The 22,805-nt window shown below is 36.7% G+C and overlaps 1 protein-coding gene across 3 annotated transcripts in view; it reads left to right on the top strand.

Moving 5' to 3' along the window:
* The window catches only part of CEP350 (centrosomal protein 350), a 158,007-nt gene that overhangs the window by 83,916 nt on the left and 51,286 nt on the right, over positions 1-22,805 (top strand). For all 3 annotated transcript variants that reach the window (XM_047840249.1, XM_047840247.1, XM_047840250.1), the window contains exons 23-27: positions 5,761-5,957; positions 6,559-6,743; positions 7,446-7,533; positions 14,802-14,948; positions 18,687-18,844. In XM_047840249.1, coding sequence (XP_047696205.1) covers positions 5,761-5,957; positions 6,559-6,743; positions 7,446-7,533; positions 14,802-14,948; positions 18,687-18,844 — 775 coding nt within the window. The remainder of the gene's footprint in view (positions 1-5,760; positions 5,958-6,558; positions 6,744-7,445; positions 7,534-14,801; positions 14,949-18,686; positions 18,845-22,805) is intronic.

Here is a 22,805-nt window from a genome sequence, read left to right as displayed (position 1 = left end):
TAAGTGAATAAGTCATACAGAGAAAGACAGATACCATATGTTTTCACTATGTGGAACCTGAGAAATTTAACAGAAGACCATGGGGGAGGGGAAGGAAAAAAAAAAGTTAGAGAGGGAGGGAGCCAAACCTTAAGAGACTCTTACAAACTGAGAACAAACTGAGGGTTGATGGGGGGTGGGAGGGAGAGGAGGGTGGGTGAGGGGTATTGAGGAGGGCACCTGTTGAGATGAGCACTGGGTGTTGTATGGAAACCAATTTGACAATAAATTTCATATGAAAAAAGAAAACAAACACGAATGTGTGTCATAATCCTAAGGGGAGGCAAAGTAAATCTAGGACAGCATGCATGTGAATGGAAAATAGATATTAAAAAAAATTTCTTATATCCTATTATCGATATATAATATAATCATAAAAACAGAATGCATTATTAGAACTTTACATTTTATATAATATAATAAGGGTACAATTTCTTATAGATAATGATAATGTCAGATATAGTAACTAAATTAAAACTCATTACTTATGTCTTCCTGGATCATAAACAAGAGGTGTATCCCTATCAAATCATGGGTAGTAAACAACATAATGAAGAAAACAGAATTTGGCAACAGATGACACCTTTAAGGATCTTTTTTTTAATGACTGGCTCTCAAGCAGTGTATTTGATTAATGGTCTAGAACTGTTGTCTTCAGAGCAGGATGGGCAAGGCAGTCTTGAGAGTACAAGAAGATTTTTCAATTTTGATTTTTCTCATCCCTTACATTTTTTTTTGGTAATTTTATAATGAATATAATTTATGCATAAGCAGTCTATAATTAATGGTTAGCAATTAATGCAGATCTTGTTACCCAGAAGTACAAATACAATCTAGCTAATGAATATAGCTCTTATTACCCAGAAATGGGGTGCTGCTGTAACAAGTATCAAAAATGTGGAAGTGGCTTTAGAACTGGGTAATGATTAGAGGCAAGAAGAGTGTTGAGGTGCATGTGAGAAAAAGCCCACGTTGCCTTGCAGAGACTATTGGCAGGAATATGGATGTTAAAAATGATTCTGATGAAGTCTGATGAAGATGGAAATTAGGAATTTGGTATTGGAAACTGGCAGAAAAGCAGTCCTTGTTATAAACTGGCAAAGAACTTGGCTGAACCGTGTTCTAGCTTTTTTGTGGAAAGCAAAAGTTAAAAGAGATGAACGTGGATAGTTTCCGGAGGGAATTTCTAAGTAAGGTGTTGAAGGCATGGCCTGGTTTCTCCTTACTGCTTATAGTAAAATGTGAGAGGAGAGATAAATTGAAGGAATTGTTAAAAAAGGAACCAGAACTTGAAGATTTGGAAAATTCTCAGACTATCCCTATTGTGAAAAATGAGAAAGCATGTTCTGGAGAGAACACCAAGGATGTGACTGGATAATCACTCCATAAAGAGATTACCCCTGGATTTAAGCAACCATCTCAGCAGAAGCCAGGAATAGAGATGGGATTATACGAGTAGAGAGACTGCCAGTTAGGACTAAAGAGCACAGAGATGGGATGAAATTATACGAAGGCTTTAGGCTTTCAGAGTTCCGGGATTCTACCAGATGAGACGGTAGAGCTAGGTTGTAAACATGCCTTATCCTTTAAAACAAGGAAAGAATGACCCTGAGGGTGATTCAGAGATCAGCAGGGCAGCCATTGCCACCACAGGCCCAGGCCATACAACCCACATGGCAAGGCTGTCTCCTCATTGGTTTGAGTATGGGGCCACCTCCTTGGTTTCATTTGTCCAGGCTGCCCTTGCTCTCAGCCTCAGGAGCAAACTGTTCCCAGTGGCCGAGGAGATGCTTCTGCCCACAGAGGTAAGAAGGCAAGGCCACCCCAGTGGGCTTGAGGGCAGAGCATCTGGCCAAAGAGGGTCATTCTTGAGCCTTAAGATCTAATGGAATTTGCTCCACTGGAATCTTGGACTAGCCTGAGACCCATCACCCTTCTTTCTCATTTATCCCTTTTGGAATGGGATTGTCTATTTTATGCCTTTCCCACCATTGTATTTTGGAAGCACATAACTGGGTCTTGTATCAAAGGTCCGCAACTAAAAAGGAATTTTAACTCAGGATGAATCATACCTTGAGTCTCATGGATGCCTGATTTAGATGATATTTAGATGAGACTTTAGACTTGTAGTTGGTGTTGGAATGGGTTAAGACTGTGAGGGCTCTTAGGATGGGTGAGTGTATTTTGAGTGCAAGAAGGAATTAATTTGGGGGAACCAGAGGATGGGATGTTATGGACTGAACTGTATCCTCTCAAAATTCATATGTTGAAGTTCTAACTTCCAACGTGACTTTATTTGAAGATAGGGCCTTTAAGGAAGTAATTAAAGTTAAGTGAGGTCAGAAGAGTGGGCACTTATGTAATAAGAAGACCCCAGGCATGCACATGCACAGAGAAAAGGCCTTGTGAGGACACAGAAGGCATCAACCTGCAAGTCAAGAAGAATGGTTTTATCAGAAACCAAGCCAGTTGGCACCTTGATCTTGGATTCCACCCTCCAGAACTGTGAGGAAATAAATTTCTGTTGTTTGTTTAAGCCAGCGGTCTGTGGTGTTCTATTATAGTAACCCAAGCAGACTAATATAATAGTATTAAATATCAAGAGGCATGCTCATATTTTTATACTGATCGATGAATGTTTTTCAGAATGTTTTCAAAAATGTTTTATGGATTACTGAATTCAAGACTAACGAAATTCATTTCAGGATCAGACTTCATAATGACACCTTCCACATAAAGAGAGAAATAAAGGATAGAGGAAAACAATAAAGAAATTATTTGTTAAGTTCCTCCTGTAGGATGAATTTAACCCCTGCAAAATTTTATCTTAATAACAGTGTTTGTGATTATAGTGGCGAAGACCGATTTATTTATTGAAAGTGTCCATGAGCCTCAGAAGGAGTAGTAGATGTAACCATCTGTGACTTGTTTAATGTTGTTCTCAAGTGTTTGCCATGGTGCCAGTACCTGCAAATGTAGAATTGTCAAGTGACTAATTTGAAATGTCTTGAACCATGACTTCTTGATAGATTTAACTTGTTTAAACAATATAAAATTAAATTACTTTGACTTCTACTTCTGGCCACAATGGAGGAATAGGACCAGGTTTACCCTCCCTCCTAAAACAAGTATCAGACAAAACATGTGAAGTAAGTATTTTTAAGACATTGAATATCAGGCAGTGAATGCTGTCAATTCATGAGAGATGGAAAGCAGGTGAGAGGAGCACTGAGATTGTCTGGGCTTACTGCCTGAGGGGAGTCTCCCGGCTGCACAGCATGAAGCCCAGCAGCCTTTCGGAATTGAAGAAGTAGAGTTAGGAGTGTGGAGAGACTGAGGCAACTAGAATTCACAGGACAACCAAGATCCAAAGAAACTAAACCCTATTGAAAACCAGTATGTAGAAGAAAACAGGAGAAAATCCAGATCACCTTTTATTTGGCAGTGATTTCTTAGATGCGACACCAAAAGTACAATCCATGAGAGAAAAAATTGATATACTTTATCAAAATTAAAAAACTTCTCTGTGAAAGACACTGTTAAGAGAATTAAAAAGATAAGCCACAGACTGTTAGAAATATTTGTAAATCACATGTTGGAGAAAGGACTTAACATCCAGACTTATATAAAGGACTCTTAAAACTCAACAACAAGAAAATCAACAACCCTATTAAGCAATGTGCATAAGATCTGAACAGACCCTTCATTGAAGAAACTCTACAAATGGCAAATAGACTTAGGAAAGGTATTCAATATCATGTGTCATCAGGGAGTGGAAAATTAAAATCACAAGAATGTACACATGCCTTTTAGAATGGTTAAAATCCAAAAACCTGACAACAAAATATGCAAGGATGCAGAGCAACAGGAACTTGAATTCATTGCTGGTGAGAATGCCAAATGGTATGGCTATTTTGTAAGACATTTTCACAGTATCTTATAGTGACCCAGCAATCAATATGCCTAGGCAAGCATATTGAAAACTTAGGTCCTCACAAGAGCCTATACACTAATGTTCATAGCACCATTTTTCATAATTGCTAACAATTGGAAGATGTCTTATGAGGAGAATAAGCAAACTGGTGTAACACTATTTAGCAATTAAAAGGAACAGGCAACATCATGAATGAATTTTAAGTGAAGCGAAAGAAGCAAGCCCCAAAAGGCTACATATCATATGATTCCATTTATATGACATTCTGGAATAGGCAAAACTTTAGGGATGGAAAACAGATTAATGGTTCCCAGGTGTTAGATAGAAGAGGAAGGGGTTAACTACAAAGAGGTTGCATGGGAGAACTTTTAGTGTGAAGCAAATGTCATATAAGGGATGTCCTGTATGGTTCTTTTATTTATTGACTGATACTGGGCATTTGTCAAAACCCTAGAGCTGTATGTACATCACAAAGAGCAAACTTTAGTGTGTGCATACTAAATACACACACATCAACCAGGATGTTGGGGATCTAGGATGGAATGCAGTCTGTGACTAATGAATCTTAACTTTATTAGAAATGTATAGCATGACCACACTGAAGAGAGTGGAAGGAAGAGGAGCTGACCTAAGTAAATTTGGAAAACGGAATTTTTGAGTAGAAATTGTAAGCCTATTAAATATAAAAGGAACAGTATATAAAGTATATTCTGATTGGTAAATGAGCTTTTCATAGGGGTACAAGTTCACAGTTCTTTACATATGTATTAGGGTTGAACGAATAAGTAAATGGACGTTGGATGATGGTAGGGGTCAAGTTTCTTCATGTTGGAAAAGGATGTTAGATACACAAGAAAAGAAGACTAGAATGAATCCTGTGGTGCTGGACTTAGTAACATCAGTGTGAATCCGTCTTTAGATGGGTGGATAGATACAAGAACAATTTGTGTGTGTGTGTGTGTGTGTGTGTGTGTGTGTGTGTGTGTGTGAGAGAGAGAGAGAGAGAGAGAGAGAGAGAGAGAGAGAGAGAGAGAGAGATTATGTGTGTACACGGGCTAGTATACATGCATATATTACCTAGCTCTGTTCATTGACAGGGTGAAGAAACCGTGACACTCTAGCAGTAACAAGAGTAACCAGTGCCCATAATTATGGTTTCTAGATATTGTCCAATAAAAGAAAGTAGAGCTCTTTGGAGAAATGAGACTGGTTCTAGGACTGGGCAGGGAAAATGCAAAATGAACCTGGAGCATCTTGTAGTACCAATAAGTAATGGTGCCCAAAAGCAAAAAGGAAGGGGAGTGCATGTCAGAGGCAAACAAGAACCAACCTAAGAAGAGCTGTTGTGTTTTAGGTTAAGCATGGAATTGATGAGTTCTAAAAAACTTCTAATTTGCATTTCTTTGCTAGCAATATTAAATGTTGTTTTTTTGGTTTTTTGTTTCTTTACTTAGTTTGGCCATTTGTATTTTTGAAGGATCTGATCATGACCATTTCTCATTTTTCTGTAGGAATCTTAGTAGTTTCCTAACTGGTTTGTAAGAGCTCTTTATATATAAAGTATATTACACTTTTGCCATATTTCTTGTACTAGTGTTTTTAGATAGTTTAGAGACTTTTTTCCTTGTTTGTAAGGTAAGTGAACTATTCCAGGCCTACAATTATTAGTGATCAGCTCTATGAATTTATGTTAGATCGTCCCATAAAGAGGCAGCAAGGGCTACTAAATTGAATACTTACTGAAAACTGTTACAATGATAAAATCCACTTGTTCTAAATTCTTTTAGATTCAACTTCTATTGCAACAGAATATTCACTGAAATTTGATGAATCTATGACAGAAGATGAAATAGAAGAAAAATCATTTCGATCTTTACTACCTTCTGAGAGCCATCGCAGATTTAACATGGAAAAGAAAAGAGGCCATCATGATGACTCTGATGATGAAACTTCTCCGGAAAAGACAACACTGTCTTCTGCTAAGGTATGCTTCAGTTTACCTGTGGAGATTACTTCATAAAGAGTTGTGGATGTGTTCTCTCGTAGATATGAGGGTACATTTTGTACTTGAATTCAGTTGTCATCTCCAGGAATGATTTTCCTAAGATAGCAATTTTATATTATACTTTTGCTATAGAATCTGGCTTTGCTTTCCTTACGAAGTACAACACAGGACTTATTATTCCTTGGAATGATATAGAAAGGCCTTCGAGGATCTGAGCCAGTGTTATGTCTCTAGCATTTCACTTGCTTTACTCTGACTTCATTCCATTTAAAAATTTATGTTTCTATCATTCTTCTTACCAAATCGTTAGCCTTGTGGGTAACAGGGACAATTCTTACCCTGCTTTATATCCCTGGGACAGTACCTGACTTACAGTAGTTGTTTGTTAAAATTTTATTGGTTGAATAAATTAGCAGATGAATGTTCTTCCCTCTTACGTGCCTTTTTTGAAGAATGTTCTCTGACATGGTCGGCAGCCTTTCTGTGTACATAGTTTATAAGTGCATGCCTCTTTTAACAACATTAATTAAGTTCCAGAGGCTTAGATGATGATAAACTTGAAATAAAATCTTCACTTTAGGAGCTGAGCATGCCATTCTCAGGAGGACAAGATAGTTTTTCTAAGTTTACGATGGAGATGGTTCGACAGTATATGAAAGAAGAGGAAATGAGGGCAGCTCACCAGTCTTCACTCCTGCGTCTCCGTGAGAAGGCCTTGAAGGAGAAAACTAAGGCTGAATTAGCCTGGTTAGAGCATCAGAAAAAGTAAGTTGTTTCAGTGAATATAGTTTTCACTTTCTAATTTCTTCTTTCATTAAAAGAAAGCGCTTTTTTTTTTTTTTTTTTCAACGTTTATTTATTTTTGGGACAGAGAGAGACAGAGCATGAACGGGGGAGGGGCAGAGAGAGAGGGAGACACAGAATCGGAAACAGGCTCCAGGCTCCGAGCCATCAGCCCAGAGCCTGACGCGGGGCTCGAACTCACGGACCGCGAGATCGTGACCTGGCCGAAGTCGGACGCTTAACCGACTGCGCCACCCAGGCGCCCCGAAAGCGCTTTGTTTTTAAAGATGTTTTTGTTTCCTCATTTAATTTGATCAACCCAGTTTCTCAACCTAGAAATAGGGCAGTCGTCCCTAAATCCTGTTGCTTTCGAGACCTCCTACTCATAACATTTTCTTTGCATTTCTCTTTTATCACTTGACTGATTGTTATTTTATACTGAATCCCTTTACTGTGTTGTAAACTCCTTAAAGCAATTTTATCTTTAAAGGACCCAGTCTAGTGTTTGTATATTTATATGTGCAGTAAAATATTTACTTGGTGGGATGGCCATTGCTGCGTACAGCAGTTGTTTTCCACATTTGAAGATGTTAAATTAGTTTAGAGACTTTGCAGTGGTCAAGAATTCTTGACATTAGATTAGAAATTTAATCTACTCTTTGTCTCAATGTGAAATATTTGCAGACATCTACGAGACAAAGGAGAAGATGATAAAATGCCCCCACTTCGGAAGAAACAGCGTGGTTTGCTTTTAAGGTTGCAGCAAGAGAAGGTATGTCAGGAAAAACACTGTTTAAGAGAATTTACAGCAAGTTGTGTTGTGGAATCTATTATTTTGCCTAATCTCTTTTTCTTATTATTACTTTAATAAAGTGAGATTTAGTTGATACGTACCACCGTTTTGCCTGTGCTACCATAATTACAGAAATTGCTTGGTAGTCTGCTGTGTTTCTCTTAAATTAGGATTGTGTGTCACTGCTAACTTAATACAATGTAGAGTCAAACCTGCCTTCATTTGTTAAATAGTCTTCTGAAATGCATATTTTAAAAATTAAGATATTTGTTGAGTCTATTTGGATTAATTGTTTGGTCTGTATTTTCCCAAATAGACTTTTAAGACATACTCATTACAAATTGACTAATATTTTGGCCCAGTGAATTCAGAAACACCTAGGATTTGGATCCTGGAGAGGTAGCATGGTATAGTGGTTAAAAATTCAAGCTCCAGAGTCCGATTGCCTGGGTTAAAATTCCAAATCTACCAATTATTAGTTTCATAACCTTGGACAAGTTACCTAACTTTCTCTGTGCCTCAGTTTCCTTATTTATAAACTGAGGATAATAATGGTAACATACTTTGTAGGGTTGTTGGGAGGAATAAATTAATACAAATAAAAAACTTACAACAACAGACCATGGCGCAGTGGTAAGTGCCAATAAATGTTAACTGTTATTATCTGTGAAAAATGTGTTTCAGAGTGCCTGGTAAGTATTCAGTGGATTCTAGTTCTTTTCCCTTATCGACCTGTTGCAAGGTACTAGCCACCATATTGGATCATCTGTGAAATTAATCATTTAAGTTATATATTGGATTATTACTCAACTAGTTGTTTTTTTTTTTTAAAGTTCACCCGGGAAACATCATTGATCATATGAACTTCAAAAATTTGGTATTTTTTTTAAAAAAAGAAGTTATGTCTTTTTAATACAGAAAAATTGGTGTCAGAATAACTTAAAATGCTTAGTTAAAATAAGGAAATAACTATTTACAAGGTTACGGTAGCTTTCTGTTTATAAAGTAGAATAAAAGCTAGATTTACAAATATTTTCTCTCATTCTGTGGGGTTGTTTTCCCTTTTTTTTTTTTTTTAAATGTTTGTTTATTTTTGAGACATAGTGCACAAGCAGGGGAGGGGCAGAGAGGGGATGACAGGATCCAAAGCGGGCTCTATGCTGATAGCAGCCAGCCTGATGTGGGGCTTGGACTCACAAACTGCAAGATCATGACCTCGGCTGAAGTCGGACGCTCAGCCGACTAAACCACCCAGGCGCTCCTTCACTTACTTAATAGTGTGCTTTGGAGCCCACGTCTTTGGATTTTGATGCATCTAATGTTTTACTGCATGCCTGCTGATAGCACATTCAGTTTTTGTTAGTTTAAAAATGTACTTGTTTCACCTTCGTTTTTGAAAGATATTTTTACTAGGCATGGAATTATTTTCTGTCAGCACTTTAAAAGATATTGTCCATTGTCTACTAGTTTCTATTGTTTTTATGAAGAGGTCAGTTGTCTTAATGGTTTTTTTTAGTTACTTTTTTGAGTTTAATTACTTTTTTGAGAAAATTTTTTTATTTTGAAAGAGAGAGAAAAGAGGGAAGGGGCAGGGAGAGAGAGAGAGAAAGAGAGAATCCCAAGCAGGCTCCTCGTTGTCAGCACAGAGCCCAACACAGGACTTGATCCCCTGAACCGTGAAATCATGACCTGAGCTGAGATCAAGAGTCAGACACTTAGCCAAATGAGCCACCCAGGCACCCTGTCTTAATGTTTTTTTAAAGACTGCTTTAAACATTTTTAAAAATTTGTCTTAGATTTTTTTCATTAGTTTTACTAAGATGTGCTTAGGTGTGGTTTCTTTTCTCTTTATACTGTTTATGATTTGCTGAGCTTCTTGAATTTGTTGTTTGTTGTATTTCAGTTTTTGAAAATTACCTCTTCACGTGTTGCTTCTGCTCCCCCTCTCTCCCTCATTCTCTTCAGAGTCTCCAAGTAGAAATATGTTAGACCTTTTGACCATTTACCACATCTCTCTTCTACTCTGTTTTTTTATATCACCCTCTTTAGAAACAATAAAATAAAAAACCACTATGCTTCAATTTGGAAAGTTTCTATTGATCTGTCTTTGAATTCATTAGTTATATCTTCTCTCCTGTCATGTGTTCTGTTAAATCAGCTGATGAGCTCTTCATGTGATTTTTCTTAGTTCTGTAACATCTATTTTCTTCTTTTTTTTTTAAATAGATTTTACCTTTTCATCAGTTTCTCTATGTTTTCCCACATTTTTTTGAACACGTTATTCATAGTCATTTTAACTTTCTTGTCGGCTAACTAGATTTTGGACATATGTGTGTGTGTGTGCTACTGTTTTCTCTTTATATTTTCTATTATCATATGATTATTTTTCTTTGCATGTCTAGTAAATTTTTATTCAATGCTGGACAATGTGTAAGTAACTGCAAAGGCTCCAAATGATGCTATCTTCTCACAGAGAGGGCTTATTTTTCCCTCTGCCCTGCAGTTAGAGTGCTCAGCTATTCACTTTAATCCGTTCAGGGACTGAGCTGGGCTAGTGTTGGGTTGCAGAGTTAGTAGGCCTCAGTCTACTAGGCCTCTGCTTTTTCATTCACCCTAGGTTGTAACCCCTAGGCATTTCAGTGGAAAGTTAGGTAAACTTATTTTACCAGTATAAGAGACTGCTGTTGAGAGGTTTCTGGCTCCTTAGTCTTCTATCTATACTGCTTAAGAAAGGCAAATGCTTTGAAGGAGATACTGCATTGGAAGCCTCTTAAGTCTCCAGTTCTGTCACATCAGGTCTGTGTACTTGTGAGAGTGGTGACTGGTGTAACCATTTTGAGAGCAGTTTCATTATATCTAGTTATATTGATAGCACATATAATCTAGGACTCAGCAGTTCTGTGTCTTGGTATAAATCCTAGAAATGCTTTCACATGCGTACAGAGGAAAATGGAAGCAGCTTAATTTTTTCATGAAGAGAATGGATAAAATGAAGCATGTTCCTGCCAGAAAGTACAATACTGCAGGAAAACGAATGCATTACATCTCAGTAATGTTCAATAGAGATTTCTGAAAGGACATTGATGTTCTATATCTGTGCTGTCTGATACAGTAGCTACTAACCACGTGTAATTTTTAAGTATTTAAAACATGGCTAGTGCAACTGAGAAACTGAAATTTTAATATTATTTAATTTTAATTTAAATAGCTACATGTAACTGTGGCTACCATGTTGAATAGTGATAGCAGTAGATCTTTATCAAAAATCGTAATATTGGCTTTTATACAAAAGCAGGATGCAAAAGAATACATACAGTATGATACCATTCTTATAAATTTTTTAAGTCACGAATCAGAAATGTATGTTTTATGGACTCACTCCTGTACGTATGGACTCTTACATGTACAAAAGTACATATAAAAATGATAAATTCCTGGGGAGGGAATGGGAGAAGGGATTGGGGTGTTCAGTTTTATCTATAATGATATATTTTTGAAACAGAAAGATTTGAAACATATATGGGCAAACTTTTCAATCCCAGTGGTTGGTGTTTGAGTGACAAATTTTTCTACATATCATGTTTATAGTACTTCATAATGTTTTTTAAGTAAATGTGCAAAAAATACTCTGAACCAACTGTCTACTCCTGGAAAGTTGCCCTACAGAAATAAAAATACCAGCTTGGAAAGACGTATGTACTAAGTTATTTATTACAGTTGTATCAATTTTAGTATATGCGCTGCTGAAGTAAGCATATTAGGGTTGTATCAGTAAGAATTATTTTGACTGGTAGTGAGATGGCTATAACCAATTTGGCCACATATCTTTGTACAACTGTATCCAAAAAAGAGAGAACATATTTTCCTATGTTATGTTCTTTTTTTTTTTTGAGATAAAATTCACATAGCTTAGAATAACCATTTTAAAGAGTATTTCACTTATACCATTAACCATTTTAAAGTGAGCAGTTTGCTTGTACAACCTTATGGCTTATTCTGAAAAGAAGAGCAAACTTTTTCCTCCAAGAACCGCCTTCGGACAGTTTCTTCGCTCTTCTAGATTTGGATTGGGTGAATTTATATATTAATTGGTTCAGAAACCCAGGCCTAACCTATAATAGCAGTTTTTCAAAATGTACTCTATGGAACTCTCAGGTCCCTGATACCCTTTCATGGATCAAGGAGGTCAAAACTATTTTCCCAAAAGTGGGATATGAATTCACCCTTTCCATGTGTTGACATTTGTGCTAAGTGGTACAAAAACAATGGTGTGTAAATCTGCTAGTGCCTTAGCACAAATCAGGGCAGTGGCACCAAACTGTCTAGTAATCGTCATAGTTTTCACCGCCTCACACTTGAAGCTAAAAAAAAAAAAAGCTAGTTTCACTGGAGTATGTCTTCAGTAGTAAAAATTGCTAATTTTACTCAGTGTTGGCATTTGAGTACTCGTCATTTTCCGTACTCTGTGTGACAAAAATAGGAAGCCCAGAAGTAAGCACTTTTGTTAGATACCAAAAGACAGTGATTAACTCAAGGAAAGGTATTTGTGTAGTTGTTTGAATTGCAAGCTAAACTAGCTACTTTTTTTTTTTTTATGGAATATCATTTTTCCTTGAAAGAATTATTCAGAGGCAATCTGTTTATTCAGATTTGGGTATTTGACAGTCATTTTCTCAAAAATGAACAAAGTGTGCCTGTCACTTTAGAGAAAGCAGCAGTGACAGTATTTGTTGGCGATGACAAAATTCAGACTTTCAAGTAGAAGTCATTATTTTGGGGGCAACTGGGTGGCTCAGTCAGTGAAGTGTCCCACTTTGGCTCAGGTCATGATCTTGTAGTTTGTGAGTTCGAGCCCCACGTCGGGCTTTGGGCTGATAGCTCAGAGCCTAGAGTCTGCTTCAGATTCTGTGTCTCCCTGTCTCTCTGCCCCTCCCTGTTCTCACTCTGCCTCTCTCTCAAAAATAAACAAACATTAAAAAAAATTTAAAGAAAAAAAAGAAGTCATTATCTTGGACAATTTCTATCCACCACCTAATACTAAAGAACTTTTGAGATCTGTGGTGATAAGAAAGAATGTGATTTTTTGATACCGTATAATGAAATGCGTCAACATTAGGAAGATCTGCATAACTGATTGAACCGACATTTTCCAAATGACCAATGCATGATGTTAAAAAAAAAAAAAAAAATCAAGCCAGACAATTAAAGAGATTTGGAAAAATCTAAATACTACTCTTCTCACAATTTTTTTTTTTTTGGAAAATATAGTTATTTTCTTTAAAATGCATAGTGTTATTGTATGTTCACGAGAGAGCAAGAGTAAACAAGGGCAAGTAACGTCTTAGTATTGTGAAGAGAGTTTGACCCTGAGAGTCCCCTGAAAGGACCTTGGGAACCCTCTAGAGTCCATGGACCTTAGTTCAAGAACTTCAGCTCCAGAGGGGCGCCTGGGTGGCGCAGTCGGTTAAGCGTCCGACTTCAGCCAGGTCACGATCTCACGGTCCGTGAGTTCGAGCCCCGCGTCGGGCTCTGGGCTGATGGCTCGGAGCCTGGAGCCTGTTTCCGATTCTGTGTCTCCCTCTCTCTCTGCCCCTCCCCCATTCATGCTCTGTCTCTCTCTGTCCCAAAAATAAATAAACGTTGAAAAAAAAAAATTAAAAAAAAAAAAAAAAGAACTTCAGCTCCAGAGAAATCCGTACATGTACCCAAGGAGACAGACAATGTAAGCCTCTTCATTGTAGCGTTGTTGTAATAGTAAACAACAACTTTATCCAAACATAGAGGTAATGGACACATGAAATATTATATGCCTCCAATGTTATGCAGCATTTAGGTATAAGTCAACACAGAGAGCTATCAAAAGTAATGACTAGCAAATAAAGCAAGATTGAAAATATGAATGTGTGATATTATTTCTAAAATATTTAAAAACATAAACCAAACAATGTAATGTTTTTTGCAGGTAAGTGTAAATATTTGTGGAAGAATTTTAAAAGAATGTGTTGGAAGGATATATACCATGGTAGTGATTACCTGTAAGGACTTAGGGCAGAGGACATACACTGATTTTATCTGTAATGTTTTATTGCTTCACAAAATAAAGACTATGATAAAATATGATAGAATATTAACAGTTATTAATATGAGATTTTAGAAATTAGATATCTTTATGCACTTTTCTACATGTTCAGTGTTTCCAAAAATCAAATATGATTAAAAGAAATTATAAGTTGCAAATTATTCCTGTCTTTATTATGCGACAGGAACACAGATTAAAACACATGATAAAACCATGACAGTCTCTTAAATTTTAACTATTATTAACAGTGAAGTGAATCACCTTTTGCCCACTTTTTAAATGCCCAACAGAAAACTTAATACCCTGGTTGGAGAGTTTGGTGCAATGAAGTCTTAAATGTTTCTGGTGGCAATTTAAGTAGAGACAGTTCTTTTTTGAAAGCAATCTTTAAATGATTTTGAGGGCCGTAATATGATTCATCCTCTCTGACTTGTTTCTCCTACCTTTTGGAATCTCTCCATAAATCCATAGTATGAAACGGTTATGGCATGAAAGCATTCTTTGGGATGATAAAAAAATTACAAGCGGCCCGAGTTTAGCAGTAGAATAATGGTTCCATTAACTACTTTATCTGTTATGCAACTATTAAACAAGTGTAAAGACCGTACGGAAAAATGTGGAGGGTATCTTACGTTTAAAAGGGGGACAGGAGGGTGCCTGGGTGGCTCAGTCGGTTAAGCATCTGACTTTGGCTCAGGTCATGATCTCACAGTTCGTGAGTTTGAGCCCTGCCTTGGGCTGTGTGCTGACAGCTGAGAGCCTGGAGCTTGCTTTGGATTCTAGGTCTCCCTCTTTCTCTGCCCCTCCTTTGCTCATGCTCCATCTCTCTCGTTCTCTCTCTCTCTCTCCTCTCTTTTCTCTTTCTCTCTCTCTCCCACAAATAAATATTTAAAAAAAATTAAAAGGAGGACAGGAAATTATTAGTCTGTTGTAGTAATAGTTATTTAAAATTAAGGGATAATGTTAAATTATTTTAGCATGTTGTGGGGTTATCTGACTCTTTTTTTTCCTCCTTCACAATTTAAAAATTTTTCAATATTATTACTTTTATCTTGAAATACTGTATGTTTTTATTTTTGATATATGTGATGATTGGGCTTTCTTAAGATATTACTGTGGACTTGTGTCCTCCAAATCTCAATCCTTCTCCTAACTCTTTAAACCTTAGGCGGAAATTAAACGTCTTCAAGAAGCCAATAAGGCAGCTCGAAAGGAAAGACAACTAATTCTTAAACAGCAGGAGGAGATAGAGAGGATCCGACAGACCACCATGAAATTACAGGAGAAGCTGAAGTCAGCAGGGGAGAATAAATTGGTAAATTACATAAAATTACTATTTGTTTTCTGTCTCATGTTGCTTGCTAATAATCCCTAACCCTGCCTCAGTTTCTAATATGATGGACATGTTCCTCCTAGCACTGTGATACCATAAGGTACTGGAATAAAGTTCTATGTCTGTGCTCTTATATATAATGACAGTTTTAATTTTTTTCCCCATGGAGTAATTCAAGTTTTGAAAGGGACACATGGTTCATATAACAGTTGAAAAATGTTTTCCATTCATAAACTCAGTTTGAACAGAGTACCTTGCTTTTGCTTATCAATCCAAATATATTCCTCAGAATTAATGAGAGAGATTATTTTTGCTCATTTTACTTATGTTAGCTACCCTATGTTAATACAATGATACAGGAGTGAAAGGAGGTATTCAGACAAAAGCAAAATGTGGATCTATTCTGAGATACTGTGAGATGTCGATATAGTGTTGGAGAACCCAGACTTACAGCTGTATAGTTATATATTTTATATATTTATATATATTTATATTTATATATATGTTTTATGTATATATAAACAGTTACATAGTTTATAAATAGCTAAATAAAGTCTCTCGTATTTTCGGCTTTGATTTTTAAAATACACCTTAAATTTTGAAACAACCCCAAATTTATAGAAAATTTCAAACACGGTACAAAGAACTCTGTCTTCCTGAGTTGAAAGTATGACAGTTCTCCAACTGTCACAATAATGTGCTTTATATCAAAAGGTAAGTTCAGAATCACATATTGCATTAAGTTCTCATGTCTGTGTTGTCTCCTTAGTCTGGAAAAGTTACTTGACTCTTATAACCTTCACACTTTGGAAGATCACATGCCAGTTATTTTCTAGCATGTTTCTCAACTTGGATTTGTCTGATACTTCCTCATAATTAGGTTCAGGTTGTGCATCTTTGGCTGGAATATCACAGACATGATGCTGTGTTCTCCTTGCATTCAGTCAGTTGGTGTCTGATTTTGATTTATCCCATTACTGATGATGTTGACTTGATTTGATCACTTGATTAAGGTGGTGGCTATCAGACTCTACTATAAAGTTACTTTCTTTCTCTTTATAGTTAATAAATACTTTGCATGTTATTTTTTAATTTTTATTAAATATATTAAAAAAAATTTTTATGTTTATTTTTGAGAGAGAGAGAGACAGAGTGTGAGTGGGGGAAGGGCAGAGAGAGAGAGACTCACACACACACAGTCTGAAGCAGGCTCCAGGCTCTGAGCTGTCAGCCCAGAGCCCGATGTGGGGCCTGAACTCAAAAACTGTGAGATCATTACCTGAGCCCAGGTTGGCACTCAACCAACTGAGCCACCCAGTCTCCCCTGCATGAGTTACTTTGAGACTACATAAATTCTTGTTTTTCATTAAACTTATTATTTTATTTGTATCAGTATGGACTGACAGATTCCTACTTTACTCAAAGGTGAATCTGTTACTGTCATTTGTTTTGATGCTCACTTTGCCCCAAATCAGACTATTTCAAGTTTCTTTTCCAGTTTCTGTATCCTTGTGACATGTCCCAGTCAGTCTTTGAGCACTTCCATGTTTCCTGCAACAAGATGTCTCCAGGTCGTTTTGTACCTTCTGTGCCCCAGACTTGGAACCAGCTGTTTGTCCAAGGAGGAAAGTTCTTTAAAAACCAGTAGGCATGCTCATTGCTATTCAGGTTTTGGCCTCCTAAAAGCAAGAAATCTAGAGAATATAGTTTTATGTAGATATAATAAAAATATACATTTTACATGTATATTTCTGTATGTACATATACATGTTATACATATATGTGTATGTATATATACATATGTATACGTGCATATATATGTGTGTGTGTGTATATATATATATATATATATATATATATATATACACACACACACACACATATATATATACATAATGAGTTCATGCTGATTCTTCGATTTCTAATCCAGCACCATAAGTTTCCATTCTAGTTTTCTCTCTTCTGAAACTTCCTTCTCTGACAGACAGCTGGTTAACATTTTCCTTAATATAGATAATTATTTGATCATTCTTCTATGTAACCCGTCTCCATAACCTCCACCCCTTTCCTCATGTCGATAGCCTTCTCGCCGCCCCTGGAACCTGACTCCCAAGTCAAGCTGTTCCCCCCCCCCCCCCCCCCCCCCCGCCCCATCTCCTTGCCCTTTCTCTGTTCTCTTCTTACCCTCTTTGCACTCTGTTCTCTGTGGGAATGCCACCTCACTCTGTTTGGGCTTGTGACATGCCATGTAGGACTGCCTCCATATGGACATCCCCATTGTTCCACTTGGGCTTGGACTTGGCACACAGGCCACCCTCCTGTGTTAGAGGCCCTCTTCATCTCGCTCCATTCAGCACACCTTATTCTGCTGTGTGTATTGTTCACAGAATAAAAACAGCCATGATTGTCCCTACTCATCTTCCTGAAAAGTTATGAACATAAATGAGTATTTGTGGGAAAGACTTACTTAAGCATATAAAGTTACTTTTAGTTCATGAGAAATAACGTATCAAGCTAATAGCTCTAGGGACGCCTGGATGGCTCAATCCATTGAGCATCCGACTCTTGATTTTGGTTCAGGTCATGATCTCAGGGTTTGTGGGATCAAGTTCCTCGTTGAAATCTGCACTCACAGCACAGCGGCTGCTTGGGATTCTCTCTCTTTCCCTCTCTGTCTGGCCCTCCCCCACTTGCTCATGCACTCTCTCTCTCTTTCCCTCTCAGAATAAATACACTTTTTTTAAAAAGCCCAGTTGTTCTAAATCCTTTCATTGTAATTTTTAAGTTGAGAAAATACTGCTTTTTTCGTTAGAAATGAAAAGAAAAAAGATCCATCCCTCAGTATTATTAAAATTAATTATGTGTTCCCTTCATTCTTTTTTAAAAAAGTTTTTTAGTGTTTATTTTTGAGAGAGAGACAGAGTACAAGTGGGGGAGAGGCAGAGAGAGAGAGGGAGGCACACAATCTGAGCTGTCAGCACAGAGCCTGATGAGGGGCTTGAACTCACAAACTGCAAGATCATGACCTGAGCTGAAGTCGGACGCTCAACCAACTGAGCCACCCAGGCGCCCTGCTCTTCATTCTTTTGTCTGTACGTATAAACGTTACAGTGTCTGTAGTTTTGTATTTCTTTTGAATGGTTCAATTTAAAAGAAATTAGGACAGGGGCGCCTAGGTGGCTCAGTTGGTTAAATGTCTGACTTTGGCTCAGGTCATGATCTCGCGGTTCATGGGTTTGAGCCCTGGGTCAGGCTCTGTGCTGACAGCTCAGAGCCTGGAGCCTGCTTCTGATTCTGTGTGTGTCTCTCTGTCTCAGCATTACCCCCCCGCCCTCCCCTCCCTCCACCGCCCCACCCCACTCATGCTCTGTCTCTGTCTCCGTCAAAAATAAACATTAAAAAATTAAAAAATAAATAAAAGAAATTAGGACAGGTACTAGTTTGCTAGCAACAGAAGATTTTGGATTTTTTTCACATCTTGTAAGAAATTATTACACTTTGTGATTATATATAAATATATGTAAGATATACATAACAAAATTTATATTTTAGCCATTTTCAAATATGTGATATAATCTTGTCTTTTAAGTAATTCTTTTATTTCTACTTTCTTATAAATATGATTTTGATAAACATAATTTTGAAATAACAGTGTTTAAGATCACTTTGAGATCTTAAATTCCAGTAAAATTGTAAAACTTTACCCTCCTTTGTTTACAGGACTCTCATAGTGACGATGATACAAAGGATAATAAGGCAACCAGCCCTGGTCCAACTGACTTGGAGACCCGCAGTCCTTCCCCCATTTCAATCTCCAGCAGTGAAACTAGCAGCATTATGCAGAAACTGAAAAAAATGAGAAGCCGCATGGATGAAAAGTAATTCATTTTTATAAATATCTCCTGTTCACATTGAAAATGATAGCAACAAATGTCTTTAATGTACTTCATTAGATTAGGTTGATAAAACATAATATTTTATGAATTCAGTAGCATTTTAGCAGAATTATTAAATCAACCTAGAAGTCAGTTGACTATAGATCTTATTATAAAACAAATTTTCTTGTTTTTAATACAGTCAGATTTCTTATTTTAAAAACCAGCATAGTGGGGCACCTGGGTGGCTCAGTCGGTTGAGCGTCTGACTTCGGCTCAGGTCATGATCTCGAGGTCTGAGTGTGAGCCCGCGTTGGGCTCTGGACTGACAGCTCAGAGCCTGGAGCCTGTTTTAGGTTCTGTGTCTCCCTGTCTCTCTGCCCCTCCCCTGCTCATGCTCCGTCTCTCTCTCTGTCAAAAATAAATAAACATTAAAAAAGAATTAAAAAAAAAAATAAAAACCAGCATAGTGATTGCACATATACCCATGACAATGTTTCCATCTTTCTTTCATTGAAAGCTAAAAATAAGTGGGAAATTTATACTTCTCTGAAATCGGTGGATGTGTCTACTGACTTAGGGAAGCAGTTAATGGTGTATCCTGAGATCTCATGCTGTGGCTCGCTGACCACTCCGGGCTTAGGTCAGATAGAAATTTTAACCTGTGAGTAGGTGTGGATTGTTCAGTTGAAACCAGAAAAACTGAAATTCTCCTGGGATGTTGAATGCTTTGGCAGTCTACCATTCTTCTAAAACATTACTAAGTATTATTTTTTTAGAAGCTCTTTTAAAGAACGCTACTTCTCCTTAAATGTAGCTCAGTTGTGTGTTGACATTGACCATATGAAGTTACATGTACGTGAGAGTCTACTCTTCTGGGTGTAATTAAATATGCTTGTCAAGTTCCTGTTTGTGGACTCTATCCTTGACTTTATAACAATTTCTACCTTCTTTAAATACGAAAGACAGACCCATTAAAACGTTTGACCTTTATTTTATTTTGTTAACAGTTTGAATCACAGATTGAACTTAAGTTGTATTGATATCTTTTGTCAGTGTACCACACATCACCAAATTTAATAATGCTCTGTATTTATGTGTGACATCAACCTATGAGTTAATTAGCTTTTGAATAGTCAGACAGTTGTAAATCAAACCTGATTACCATAGGTGTAGTGTTATATGTTGGCACCTATTGCTTAGTTAAATTGTATTTCATAACTTTAAAATACCTAAGTTGGTTATGAAGATAAGTTTAAAAAACAAATACACATTTTTAAAATAAATAAAAAGAGGTGAAACCAAATATTTACAAATGTGTAAGTATTCCTTTTGGATAATTCCATGGGATAGTCTAACTAAGGCTTTTTAAAAAATATAGGAATTTATTGAAATGTAGACTAAAGATGCTTTCTTTCTTTCCTAATAAAATTTCCCAAAGCCTGTATAGGCATACTGTTTTACCTCAGAGATTTTTGTATTCAGAATTATCAGTCTCGTGAATTTTTATATTATAGCTGACCTGACATTTTATATATACCTCCAAATGTCTTTGGTAAATGTTGGAGGAAAGACAGCTTCAGGAATAATTTCTTCATTGATCCCTTGCTCATCTATATTAGTAAGATACTCATTGCTGGTCTTTATGAATAATATTCTGATAATTTTGATCACATAGAAGAAGAAACTGCTAATCCTAGTCTGTTTATGAGATGAGTTCATGTAGCTGCTTATTTCAGATTTGGTTAAAGCTTTAAAAATTCTAAATAACAAATTCAAGGTTGAACTTATTGATTTTGTTCCAAGTTTTATTAATTATTTTCTCAGAATCCAAAATATTAAACACATAGAAGTTTTGTATTATTGTTCTACCTTTGTCAACTGCTGCAGGAACCATTTGAGAAATTCAAAGAAATAGGCCTCGAAAGATTCAGTGACTTGATGTGTGTTTGAAGCAGTGTGGTTGTGTTTGTGGGTAGGATGAGGTAAGGACAGCGGTGGCAAAGGAATTAGTTTTAATGTTTAATGATGGTGCCGAAATTTGAGGATGAACTGGAGTATTTTTCAAAAATAGCGATGCCCTATAAAGGAAGATTATTGTTATGCAATGCTTTTTGATCTCTAGAACAAAATAATGTGAAAACTGGTTTTTATATACCATCCGGATCACCAGAACTTTATCATGAGATCTCTTTTAACAATATTGAGCCACCCAGCCACCCCAACAATATTGGAATGTCAGTAGAAATGCCATTAAATAGAATGAGTTCATTTTATAGTCAACAAAATCATTTGAGCCTTTGCTTCTAGGCACTATTATTTGTTCTGTAGATTTGCAAAGGCAGTCTCCCAAGAGATTATTTTATTGATATAAAACACCTGTCAAAAAGTATTCCTCCCTCAGTGAGTTTAACTAACTATTGAGAAGAACTTTTTCACTATATACTATTGCTTATTGTTAACCCTCTGATTCTATGACAGATATTTCTCTAAAGCAATCAAACTGTTCTCGGCTATCGTGAAAGATTTCCTTCTTTAATGTGTCATTGAGACAGCAATGCCTTTGTTAAAACTTGTATGTCTAATTTATGGCTTTTCCCGACCTTTTTATTGATCTGACATTATATAAATAATTTCCATTTCTCAGTGTAGTGAAAAGCAAAAGAAATTTAAGTTGTGAAAAAGATTTGTGGGGCGCCTGGGTGGCGCAGTCGGTTAAGCGTCCGACTTCAGCCAGGTCACGATCTCGCGGTCCGGGAGTTCGAGCCCCGTGTCGGGCTCTGGGCTGATGGCTCAGAGCCTGGAGCCTGTTTCCGATTCTGTGTCTCCCTCTCTCTCTGCCCCTCCCCCGTTCATGCTCTGTCTCTCTCTGTCCCAAAAATAAATAAACGTTGAAAAAAAAAAAAAAAAAAGATTTGTAATAATATATGTTTCAGGAGCCACAGAGTGAATAGCCCTCAGTCTTTTTGGTACTGTTGCAAGTGAAATCTGAGTTTTGGTTATCATTGTGAGGGGCATTGTTTACAATATAAGTGCATTGCCTGTAATCCTGAAACATATATTCATGAAGAAAACACAATGCAGTTGACTTCTTCTGTTAATTTGCCAATTCCATTTCAGGGAAATTTTTTACTGAGCAAATAAAACAGAAAGAATGGGTTTATCTTCAAGTGTTAAAATAGGATACAGTACATTTTCTCTTTCATTTAATAGCAACTATTCTTTTATATTATTTACTAAATATATACTTATTTTTAGCAATTATTTATTGGGGAATGTATGAGTGTGCTAGGTCTGACAGATACGAAGGTGAATCAAACAGAAACCTTGACCTTAAAGAGTATATGGTCTAGGTGGAAAAAACAAATGTTGGTTCCTTTAGAGAAGTGTATATAGATTAATTGCTCAGAAATTCAGAGGAAGAAATTTCTACTGAAAAAATATATCAAAGCAATTTTCATGGGTGAGTGTTCTGAGTTAAATATACTTTTGAATAAGTAAGTACTTTAATAGCATAAGAAGAAGCGAAAAAAATCCCACAAACATATAGTTATATTTTGGTTTGATCATTGCAGACCAAGGTAGCATGGAAAAATGAAGTCAGAACTTCTGAAACATTCATTTTAAATATTTTAAAATATTCCCAGTTAGCTTAGAAACCATTAAAGGAGCAAATTAACTTACTTGGTTTTAAATAATCATAAAGTTAAACAGATAAATATTGTATGACATAGATGTGTCTAAAAATATTTGTGGTAGTGTCCGATAAATATTAAAATCTTCACCATTAATCTACTGAGTTAAAAAGTTAAGGATTTGCGGGGCGCCTGGGTGGCTCAGTGGGTTAAGTGTCTGACTTCGGCTCAAGTCATGATCTCATGGTTTGTGAGTTTGAGCCCCATGTCAGGCTCTGTGCTGACAGCTCAGGGCCTGGAGCCTGCTTCAGATTGTGTGTCTCCCTCTC

The sequence above is a fragment of the Prionailurus viverrinus genome, chromosome F1 (assembly GCF_022837055.1).
Source record: "Prionailurus viverrinus isolate Anna chromosome F1, UM_Priviv_1.0, whole genome shotgun sequence".
Taxonomy (NCBI): domain Eukaryota; kingdom Metazoa; phylum Chordata; class Mammalia; order Carnivora; family Felidae; genus Prionailurus; species Prionailurus viverrinus.
This window is presented reverse-complemented; position numbering and strand designations above follow the sequence as displayed.